The 12,355-nt window shown below is 31.1% G+C and overlaps 1 protein-coding gene across 1 annotated transcript; it reads right to left on the bottom strand.

Moving 5' to 3' along the window:
• Positions 1 to 6,767: 6,767 nt before the first annotated feature.
• Positions 6,768 to 8,778, bottom strand: LOC111641115. The gene is made up of 3 exons (XM_023387234.1): positions 8,700 to 8,778; positions 7,373 to 7,655; positions 6,768 to 7,251 (listed from the first exon to the last, which is right to left on the bottom strand). The coding sequence occupies exons 1-3, from the start codon at positions 8,776 to 8,778 to the stop codon at positions 6,768 to 6,770; spliced, it is 846 nt and encodes a 281-aa protein (XP_023243002.1).
• Between the last annotated feature and the right edge of the window lie 3,577 nt (positions 8,779 to 12,355).

The following is a 12,355-nucleotide window of genomic DNA, read 5'->3' as shown; positions in this document are numbered from 1 at the left end:
GGTTTTACACCGGGATTACGTCTGAGGCAGACCAGAATACGAGCTACGGACCCTGCATTGAGATTAAACCGGCTCAATTCCTTCCTCTTGTCTCATCGGAAATTTTCAATGTTTATGTAACTATTTCAAATACCTGTTTTTTTTAAGCCGTGTCAAGCAACTCACCGATGTTATATTTCAAACGCAGATCCCTCAGTGGAGACTGAACCAAATCTCAAATGAGTGACTCCAATTTATCCAAGACTTTTCCTGCTTAAATGCCAATTGATTTTATTTTATTATTCTTTTCTTACTTATTATTTCGTTTACTTTAATTTCTTTATTTGTACTTTTCTTCACATTTTTTTTTCTCTACAATAAATCACTTATAATCTTTTATTTGTGACATATCATTGCTCAAACTGCTCTCCTAGGCTAATACATCGATAAACGTCGTTTAGAGTAGTTCCACGTCACATATCTAGTCTAATATATTTTATTGATAATTTTAGACAAACTTCCTTTCTATATATTTAGAAGAATAACTTCCAATATCAATTTGAATTTTAAGATGTAACCAATTAATTAAACCCTTTATCTGATATGTAATATTATTAACTACATGACAGAAATGTTTTTATTTACAAACTCACGAAGAATAAACGTAAATAAATTCTAAGTTTAAATTAAAATTATATTACAGTATAATTTTTACATATTAAATATTTTTAAATTATTTTAAACCGCACTACACAAATGCAATTTAAACTACATTTATTATTATGAAAATACCATTGTATATATTTTACACGTCTTCTCTGCTATTTTTCACAACAGAAAGGCAGACATGGTATACCGAGTTTCAATAAATATAATATGGGAGTGCTACTTTGCGCAAAAACCAGGTGACAAAAATTCAATAAAACTGATTTCGATAATGCATACTGTTCTAACTGCTCACTTTGTTATAGATTTTGTGATAAATACATTTATTTGATAAAATTTCTGTTAATGATTTATGTTAGAAACCTAATAATTTATTTTTTTTTATTATGATAACGCAACACCTGGGCGATTTACCAAGGGGGAATGCCTCCAGGGAGGTCTTTTAAGGAAAAGGGGCCCTATTTATATGTAAACGCGAGTAGGGACACGTCTAATAATTCTAACTGGTGTCAGGAACCTGACTTAACAGATCTTCCCTGTCTTCCCTCAATTTAGAAAATAACCCCTGAGAGTGAGCAGGATCCAGGCTTGGTATCATATTTTGATACAACCTGCACAAGGTGAGCTGAAACTTACGACTTCCGATTTCACAAATGTTAATTAAATAAACTGAATAGATATAAATCAAAATTGGTATTGTCCACTCATTCCGTAAGTAAGTCTTGATTTTAACATAAATGACTTCAAAATCAATTAAAAAATATTAATGTTTTTTGCAGAATGNGTTAATATATAATTATATATACAGTACCTAATTTATATATAATTAATATATAATTATATGTACAGTACCTAATTTATATATAATTTATATAATACTGTCCAGACGATAGAAATCTCTCCGTAGCGTGGCGCTACGGACGGCGGGTAAGTAGTTCGGCTGCCCAATGCCGTTTTACGTATTATAGGAGTTATTTTTACCGTTGTTTACGGATAATGCCACAATTTTTATAGGAATCATAACTATAGGAAACGGTTTTATAGTGGGATCTACTGTATTTTACACGTCTTCTCTGCTATTTGTCACAACAGAAAGGCAGACATGGTATACCGAGTTTCAATTAATATAATATGGGAGTGCTACTTTGCGCAAAAATCAGGTGACAAAAATTCAATAAAACTGATTTCGATAATGCATACTGTTCTAATTGCTCACTTTGTTATAGATTTTGTGATAAATACATTTATTTGATAAAATTTCTGTTAATGATTTATGTTAGAAACCTAATAATTTATTTTTTTTTATTATGATAACGCAACACCTGGGCGATTTACCAAGGGGGAATGCCTCCAGGGAGGTCTTTTAAGGAAAAGGGGCCCTATTTATATGTAAACGCGAGTAGGGACACGTCTAATAATTCTAACTGGTGTCAGGAACCTGACTTAACAGATCTTCCCTGTCTCCCCTCAATTTAGAAAATAACCCCTGAGAGTGAGCAGGATCCAGGCTTGGTATCATATTTTGATACAACCTGCACAAGGTGAGCTGAAACTTACGACTTCCGATTTCACAAATGTTCATTAAATAAACTGAATAGATATAAATCAAAATTGGTATTGTCCACTCATTCCGTAAGTAAGTCTTGATTTTAACATAAATGACTTCAAAATCAATTAAAAAATATTAATGTTTTTTGCAGAATGATGCTGCATCACCGACAACAAGGTTAAAAAATGGCATGAACAATAAATGCTCTGGAATTTTGAGTTTAATTTTCGTCTTTGGTACACCGGAATGGACACATTTCATATTTAGTTTATTATCGTAGCCTTATCCATGCATGCATATTTTGAATTTTTAAGCTTAATGGTTCTGAATATTGCAGTAGGCATATTAATGTAGTCAAGCCAGCTCCAGTTCTAAATTTCACATACTCGAAGCATATTTAAGCAAAAACTTGCCAAAATATTTTTTGTATAACTATTCAGAATAACCAAACTTTCGATTGATTTGTTTACGTCCGAGTACAGTCTAAAATTATACAACAGTATTTCATTTATTCATGCTAATCACTTCTTACAGGGTATCGTCATACAGCCGCATTGATTCAAGAAAATCTGCATTGAGATCGTACCGAATATTTAAACAAATTAAGATAATAGGAAAACTCGTGAAAGCACTAATCTCGTAATGTTTTAGAGGCTTACCTACGTTGTTGTTGGGTATCCGCAACTCTGAATAAGGATCTTCACGATAAAATTTTTTAAATTTAAATTTAGTGCAGTGTCATTTTAGTTAATTAGTTACAGTAATTATATATGTTAATATAGTGAAATTTCTTTTAAATTTATGTTTTAATAACTGTTTTATTATTTGAATTAACAGACCGTTAAACACGAATTATTCTTATAGATGTGAAAATTTTTTTTACGTTTTGTATGTTGTATTCTTGTAATTACTAAGAGGACATTTTCAATCACACGTAGAATGGGTTGGGTCAAGCGCTAAAAAAATTGGCCAGCAAGTAAATTTGGAAGTATTCTACATTAATTCTTTCTCATTTTAATCTAACATATTTGTCATGTGTTTCAGTCTAAAATGACATGTAAAGATAATTTCAAGTCATCGAAATATTTTAATAACAAATAGAATATTCTACTTTAAAATTTATTCCTTGTCATTGTTTATTAATATATTACTCATTTATACACATACAGTAGACACCCCTGTAATTACGTTTCCTATAATTACGATTCCTATAAAACTGCGAAAAACTTGTGACGGTATCCGTAAAAAAAAATAAATAAACTCCTATAATTACGTAAAACGTCATCGGGAAGCCGAACTACTTTCCCGCCGTCCGTAGCGCCACGCTACGGAGAGATTTCTATCGTCTGGACAGTATTATATAAATTATATATAAATCAGGTACTGTACATATACTTATATATAAATTAAATACTGTATATATAATTATATATTAACTTATTGTAAATTTATTATAATTAAATATATAATTTCCGCCGTCTAGCAACGGAGCCACGCAACGGAGATTTTACGCTAACTATCGTCTGTGCAGTATGTAAATTAGGTACCGTAAGTCTAATACAGTACTGTAATTTTATACATTTCTTGTGAAAGAAACATTTCTTATGGCGATTAAAATTATTTATATTAATGATGTATCCAAAGTTCAACGAAGTTTTCGCAGAAAAATAAGTTTTTAGAAATCGGCCGTGGTTTGGTGTGCTGCTTCGCGACGAAAACAAGCTTTAGCAATGGCAATGTCGAATGGTGCACACTCGGTAAGTAATCCTACAATTTTTTGTTTATAGCATAGTTTATACGGACTATTTCCGAAAAATATATACGTATTTTGGAAATGTTGAGTCTGATTAGTCTAGAATCGATAAATTTTATGGAAGAAAACCTTTCAATCAGCCGTAGTCTGCAAATTTCACACGTGTCGGGCTGTGATTGGAAAAACTCGTAAGAAATCGGATTTCTATAGAAAGGAACGTATCTATGATCTTATAGGAGGGTCGACTGTATTTTATAATATCAAATAAATTAATCTAAAACTTCTGCTCAACTTACGATTAAATCATTAATTATTTTACGTAATTTATTGCATTTTCATAATATGAGAAGGTCAACTGTACCTTCTTCATTTCTGTTCTGTTGAATAATGTTACTTTTTACTTTCCCTTGTAAGAGGGAAAGAATAGCGATCGGTCAAAAATATGAATAAAAATATTGCAACTACGGCCTTGCAGCCTAAAAACTGCACGCCGACATCAAACATAGAGGGTTCTGTAGCCATACGTACGCCGTTCAGAGGAATCTTTCCTTTCTCTACTGTCTATCTCCTCTCTCTCTTTCTTTTCTTCCCCTTTCTCTTAACACTCTTTTCTGCCGGCTAAACACTTCGTGTATGCCGAATACTTTCTTGTATGTCTAGGTTGATTTCACGCAAAAAATCGTGAATGGAGCACAGATTGTGCAGTGTTATTTGCTAAATGAGTTAATGTTCTACATTTTCGTCGTAAATTTTCTATCCCGCATGCCTTGCACATTCCGTACAGAAGAAAAGCGTTTGTGACAGAAGTCAATCCCGGATCGTCTCTTTCTACAAAGCATGAAACATAATTGACGAAACTGGCATGAAAAACCTTAAAAAATCGAGAAATTCAGGCAACGAAATGTCTGAGGATTTCCATAGGAAATGGCATTGTACAGTCGACCCCCTATAACACTGTAGATTATTTCGTTTTATGTGAATTTGTAAAATCTAATATGTTTATTATATTTTACAAATACGTGAGCCGTTCACAGCCTGGCAAACGTATTTGTAAAATCTAAGTGACTCGTAAAACATGGAATTCATATAAAACAAAATAATCAACTGTGTTTAGGGAGGTCGACTGTAATAACTTTTGAATTTCTTCGACGTGTAATTAAGTATTCCATGATGTATGTAATGACTCTGTCGAAGTAATCTTCTGCAGCAACGATTTCATCTTTTTGTAGGTTTCGAATGCGTATTTCACTAGACGCCATTGTAAAGTGTTAGAGAAATTTCAGAACGTTGCTTTGCAACAATTACCACTGATAACTAATTGTTGTAATTGCTTAATAATAATAATAATATTTACGCGGTTATTTTTGCAAATAGAAAGTATAATTAACTCATAAATATAATACCTGAAATATTAATATCTGTTATTATAAAAGAATAAAATTGTTACTAAATAAAAGTAAAGAAAACGAGTAAGATAATTATATCGTGCAGTATTGCAAGATAAATTACATAAATGTAAGAGAGAGTAAATCCTCTCATAATAAATAAATATGTAAGTGTTGAATATCGGTCTAAAAATCTCCCAACAATTCAAAATGTTATACTATTATATATAAGTCTCTGTATTTTAATTTTTTATGAAATATAGAAGAGTCCAACTAGTAAAGCCTATGTAAAATATTAAACTTAAATGTAACGAAACATAAGATATTAAAAAGCGTAGAGGAAAAAGTTGTATGTTATCACAAATCCCTCAATATGTATATAATGTAATTAAAACTTGTAAATACTGAACAAGAGGGGTTGTGAGCTAGATGTAATTTAAAGTGGTGAAAATGTTCACCCGAAAGGTAATATCACATGTACAGAAAAAGATTTTTACTGTATAAATATTACAGCATGTAGCTGATATTGTAACGTATTTAGAAGTCATAATAAACTTTAATAAAATAATTAACTCATAAACTATCAGAATACATTTGTATTTATTAATTTTGAACCTACTTATTAGTTTTTGTTTTTAATTTTTGCTCGTTATGGCATGTCACAAATGGTCAGTAATCAATACGTAGCTTATTTGTGGCAGGACTATTAGAATTTTTTACCTGTAATATCAGGAATAATTGTGCTTATGCTGCCTTAATTTATAACCATGCCCAGTAGCTTCAATAACTGCGTAATGCCAGGTTGTACAAATTGGGCAAAAATACGAATAAGTGTGAAGTATGCATGAATGAAGTTTTTCTTCATAACCTGATTGTTAAATTAACTAAAGACGAACGAATTGCCGAATTATTGGGCTATGATGTTTATATTAAAGCAGTCGAAGTAGAAAAATCAAGAATACTAGAGAGCAACAGTACTACAATAATCTAGAAAACGAACTAGAAATCTTCCAGGCTACAGGTGAAAAACATATAATATCTGTCTTCTCTTAAATGTATTAAACACGATCTGAGATCTGCCCTTTCTCATTGAATTGATACGATTTTCAAATCATATCAATTGAATGAAAAAGGCCATTCTCGGAAGCATTACAAGATAAACATTTTAATACTTTTTAATGCCCAACATGCAACAATTAATCTTCCAGAATTGTCAACAATTATCGCGAATGTCCGACACGTCTGATGCCCTTTAACGTATTTAGTAGCCCCATTCGGTGTCTCGTAATTCAGACACACGAGAAAAAATAAAACATTTATTGAAATGTAATACAAAACTATTAAAAAATGTAAACTGTTCGACACTTCAAATAATTTGAAGGAGATTAATTAATAAGGAAATGAATCATTATAACGAATGACACGATGAAACTTTTTACTCTTCATATGGACAATTGAAGCGTAATTTGTAACTATGAATGGTATAATTATTAGTCACATATGATCGATCAATTAGATAAAGTTGTCTTTCTTTAAAATTATAGAACAGTTTTATAATATGAAATTCTTCTTCTCTGTCGGTATACACTTCTTCACTATCGGTAATATGCGAATTTTTATTTTCGTTAAAATCCGACAAAAGATAAACTTTCAACTTCTCGCCATCATAAAGGCAATAAACCTTGCCAAAAGCAACGAATTGATATTTGATGAAACAATAATTTGGTTTGATATTTTGCTGCGACAAAACCTGTAAATCTTCCGGATTGATTTGAACAGCCTCATAAGTATCCAAGGTAAGATTTATTAAGTTAAATATCCAGATATAATTCTGGTCTAAGTGGAATACTAAGACATCGTAAGCTGGAATATGACGGAGCTTCTCTCCTGTTGTCGATTCCCCAGTCTCAAAATTGTATTTGACGACTTTGTGTTGGTAACGATGTCGACTGTAATAACTTCCATTGTATATATANATCGTAAGCTGGAATATGACGGAGCTTCTCTCCTGTTGTCGATTCCCCAGTCTCAAAATTGTATTTGACGACTTTGTGTTGGTAACGATGTCGACTGTAATAACTTCCATTGTATATATATCCAAAATCTTTCGTTCTGTCAGGTAAAGCAATTGTCTTATCCAATTCATAATTTCCGTCTTTATTTAATTGATATTCTTTTATAATAGGCCTGCCTTCTTCCTTTATCAAAATTTTCAAACTGCCTTCGGAAACCTGTTCAAATCGTATTGAAGAAAATATAATGTGTTTATAAAATGTTCTAAATGGAAAAGTTCCATGATATGTAATATTGAAGAGACTGCAATCTAAAAAAGAACAAAAAATATTAAATTATTAATCGCATTTACGTATAAAATTCAAGTTTGAAATGCTGTATCTAGCATTTTTTTACGAGAATATAAAAATTTGTCNATATCCAGATATAATTCTGGTCTAAGCGGAATACTAAGGCATCGTAACCTGGAATATGACGGAGTTTCTCTCCTGTTGTCGATTCCCCAGTCTCAAAATTGTATTTGACGACTTTGTGTTGGTAACGATGTCGACTGTAATAACTTCCATTGTATATATATCCAAAATCTTTCGTTCTGTCAGGTAAAGCAATTGTCTTAACCAATTCATAATTTTCGTCTTTGTGTAATTTATATTCTTTTAAAATGGGCCTGTCTTCTTCCTTTATCAAAATTTTCAAACTGCCTTCGGAATCCTCTTCAAATTGTCTTGAAGAAAATATAACGTCTTTATAAAATCTTGTAAATGGAAAAGTTCCATGATATGTAATATTGTCGAGAGTGCAATCTAAAAAAAAAGCAAAAATATCAAATTAGTAATCGTATTTATGTATAAAATTCAAGTTTGAAATGCTGTATCAAGCATTCTTTCACGAGAGTAAAAAATATGTCATAAATTTAGTAAATTTTTTCACGTTTGGTTTGTCCATTTTTTTTTTGAATTATAATTTTTTTTCTCTTTTTCTCCTGCTAATAAAATATGTACATAATGTGTGACAAATTTTTTATTCCTTCAAAAATGCAAACTTTAAAGACTTTAATCGTAAGAATTTTAAAGTATAACAAGTAAAATCTATGTCTCGGAAAGCGCAATACAAATCTGTATTTAAATTATTAAAATTTCTAATAGTGGTGTGTCTCATTGGGTGTAATGTCGAGTGAAGTTTGTTACTAAATTATTCATACAGCCAAAATTGTTTTCTTCAGAGTTGCTTTTTGTTACTTGGGATTAACCAAAAAGTATTCTAAAAGTTTATGCTCTTCCTTCAAAAGAATTAATGTGATTAAAATTTAATTGTATAACTAATCTATGATAATATATACATTTAATTACTGTACCTTTTAATCCTGTTATGTTTCTTTTACAAAAGTCATCGGCGGTAAAACAATACTCGCAGAGATCAATTTCTGCATCCATAAAATTGGAGAAAATATAATTAAATAAAGAATATAAACAATTTTTCGATGTTGTAACTGTTATTGCTATCTCTTTACTTTTTTTAATGTGATATGTTGATATGTACAGTACTTAGTGTTAGCATTTAGAACTTTAATTACAGTAAATTGAATCGAAATGATTCGATATACATTTTACAATAAACCTACTTTTATATTACACTTTCCATTCAGCGTAACCAAATCGTCGTCTTTTTCGCATATTTCAGATTGAAGAAGACAATTATTTCCGCATTCTTTTTCAAGTACAGACGAAATTTTTCTTTTTTCAACACGATGAGGTCTAGTGTTATAATTGACGTTATCGTTAGTTTTCTCAGACTTTATAAAGCGCTCTTCCATATCGGGTGAAACAACTCGAATGTTGAAATATTGAAGTAAATAGATAAAGATAAAAGGTTGAGCGAGAACAATCAAATAAAGCAGAACTATCAGAAAAGTGAGTACTCTTATTTGACGTTGATAGTCGTTTTCTTTGCTATTCTTCATAGTGCTATTGTCACGATAAGAAACAAATGTAATTATTGCATATCGAAATTTCGTCATAAAATAAAATGTAATAATTTTATAAAAGATAAAAGTATAACGATAAAATTATATATTCTTAGATATATACTTATTAATCGATAGTAAAACTGCTACAAAATCGATATTTTAGCAATTACTAAAAAATGAAGTTATACTAATTATAATATATTATAGCTCGACTCTCACATTCCCATAAAATCAATGGAATTCAATGTATAAATTCATTGCATCGATGATATAGTAAATGAACGCAGTAAGGGTACAGTATATTGCATTATTTGTTTGGATACTGCATATCACAAATGATCTTTTCATAGGTTTACAATGGAAGGATCGAGTTTCGAAGGGGATGTCAAGGCATTAATTAATTTAAACAGAGTAAATTCACTTAAGAAAAAGCTATAACGAGCTTAGAAAGCTGCCAGCGTGATTAATATAAGAGTATTAATTCTATTGTAATTATCAAATTAAAAGGCTTAGACTCGAAGAATTCTGATTTCTAAAACAAATATCTAATTAACATCGATTAACTAAGTTAATCTACTTACTTTTTGTTATCTCAGAAAAGTCAAGCAAACATAATCATCCGTATTTCTTACGAGAGAGAAGTATCAGCTATAATATCTTTTTCAACACGCTATTTCTTGGGATTTTGTTAGTGTTGATATTCGAATGATCGACCGAGAGAGAAAGGAGACGATGTTATTGTAATTAAAAATAAGTACAACGGAATTGTACTGGCTATCAAACCACAAAACTCAGATAGAAATAAATGATTCCAGTGTGTAACTACTAACTCAATTGCGAGTATCCTTTATTGAGATGAATTTTATAGAAAAGTAATCGTTTCGAAGATAGGTTTTTCACCCTTTCGAGTGTGTGTTGCAAGATATCGTGCGTAAATTATTCGCAAATAGAAGCGAAGTCCAATCTAAGTTAGTTTATATAATTTGTCAATCGTTCAAAAAAAAATAATAATCTGGATCTAAACATTCAGCGATTTATAACAGATTCAATGTGACACTTTACTACAAATTATAAATTATTGCTTCTTAACTAAAAGGTTTTATGTTATACAATATATTTAAAATGAATTTATTATATCATTACAGGCATTTGCAATTTAAAAACTTCTATTAATTATAAAGAAAAACAGAATAAAATTACTCGAAAAGTTATCTGTTAATCACTTTTCTAATAACATCGATCCTGTATTTCTTTTTAAATATAAAAGATAACATTAGTTGGTATCGTAATGTTTATAATTTTATTTCATCTTACTCTGTTATCATTCGTACCGTGTGTGATTTAATTGTATCAAAAACAGCATTATATGTCATAACTGTTATAAATGTATTAGTAAAGTATGTTAAATCGTGAAACTGGAAACGATGTTTGTCGATGTAGTTAGCCTGGGCGAGCAGTTTGAGCAGTAATATGTCACAAACGAGTTACGAACATGTGAAGATTAAGGTCATAAATTCGGTTATTTTTTCTTTGAACTCGGATAACTTTTCCGTGGTTCAACCGAAATTCACCAAACTCTGCTAAAATATAAAGCAAGTGTCTGGCTTTATATTACAAAAAAACAGCACTAAAAATTGTCTGAATACATTTTTGTTATTAAGCGTCAAACGGGCAAAAGTCGACATTTTCGTTTTTTGAATATATTTTTTTTGAGCTCTAATTATATTTTGCAAGAAATAATTTATGCACATGCCAGTGTTATATTGAGCATTTAGACACCAAAATCATCACTAGATAATTCGCAAGTTAGATTTACATGCGATTTTTTAGTCTGTTTTTGTTTTAGTCACACGAAGTTGATTTATACGGTTCATTTCTAACTGAAAATTTTTGTTCACAATTGTGTTAATTTATTAAATATTATTTTAAGTGTTGATAGATAGGGATGGGTCTTCAGATGTGCAATAAGCCTTTTGTTTTAGGATCTTATGATCCGTTCCGGAGATATTCCAAAATTTCCTAATCATTTTGAATGGAGTCGATAAAAATTTTTCGCAAGAATTTAGTATCGGGCTTACCGACGAGCCATTTCTGTATGCAGTTTACGAAAAAAACAGTTGTCTCGATCATTCCAAACTTGTATGTCATTATTCCTTTCTTAACCAGAAGGGCTTGAGTTTTATTGAATTTATCCTGCTGCTCTGAGGAACTGGGATCTAGACGAGTGGGAAAAGCCTCAGGAAATTTTTAGGTGGTGGTCAGTCCTGATATGTCGGGCCCCGTGCTTCCGCCCCGTTGTGGTCTTGCCCGAAACCATAATTGACTTACTAAAACATGCCCTGCCCACTAATGGCAAAGTGTTTCCGTTCCCCGAATACTGTGAGTTCGGTCGTAAATTTGTAACTGGAGAGAAGGTTTTCGGGTTTTCTTCACGTCTGTAACGCATAAATAGGAGCCAGTTACCCTTAATAGGGTACGTCACGAGAATGTACACTAAGAAGGGATTTTTCGAAATTCTGCCTGTGGGAGAGAGGGACAGGATTAAGGCTTTCCATGAAGATTTCCACTTTTAATAGATATTAAATTTCGAATTAACTTTTTCCATTTAATGCCTTATCCAGTGAATACCTCAGGTTTGGTTTATCACGAAAATCAGATCGTATTAAAGAGATGAATTACGTGATACGAAACATAACGTTATTTCTGTATGACGTGCGGCTCGAAACTCCATTATATATGCACCCCAGATGCAAATTTCACAGAATTTTCCCTATAGAAAAAATTTGGAACTAAACTTTCTATTTACAAAACTAGCTGCAAGGACCAGCTTCGCTGGGTTTTTATTTGTACAGTATGTAATATAGTTTTATATATATATATATATAAAACTGTTTTTTTAAGTAATCTAGAATCTAGCTGCAAGGACTCGCTTCGCTAGGCAAAAAGTAACGATAGTGAAGATTAAGATAATTACATTATAGCTAATCTTACCCGTTTTCACAGAATGCAAGAATTAGGTCCCCCGTTTCCAGACTAATTAGAGA

This window comes from Centruroides sculpturatus, unplaced genomic scaffold (assembly GCF_000671375.1).
Source record: "Centruroides sculpturatus isolate CEXI.00-Female unplaced genomic scaffold, Cexi_2.0 scaffold1361, whole genome shotgun sequence".
Classification (NCBI taxonomy): domain Eukaryota; kingdom Metazoa; phylum Arthropoda; class Arachnida; order Scorpiones; family Buthidae; genus Centruroides; species Centruroides sculpturatus.
This window is presented reverse-complemented; position numbering and strand designations above follow the sequence as displayed.

Bases quoted from the DNA above. Each gene is read 5' to 3' on its own strand.
- LOC111641115 (XM_023387234.1), bottom strand. From the start codon at position 8,778: ATGGATGCAGAAATTGATCTCTGCGAGTATTGTTTTACCGCCGATGAC. The intron at 7,656-8,699 runs GTACAGTAATTA...GTTCTTTTTTAG, and splicing joins AAACATAACAGGATTAAAAG to ATTGCAGTCTCTTCAATATT. The intron at 7,252-7,372 runs ATACAATTTTGA...CAAAGTCGTCAA, and splicing joins TACCAACACAAAGTCGTCAA to ATACAATTTTGAGACTGGGG.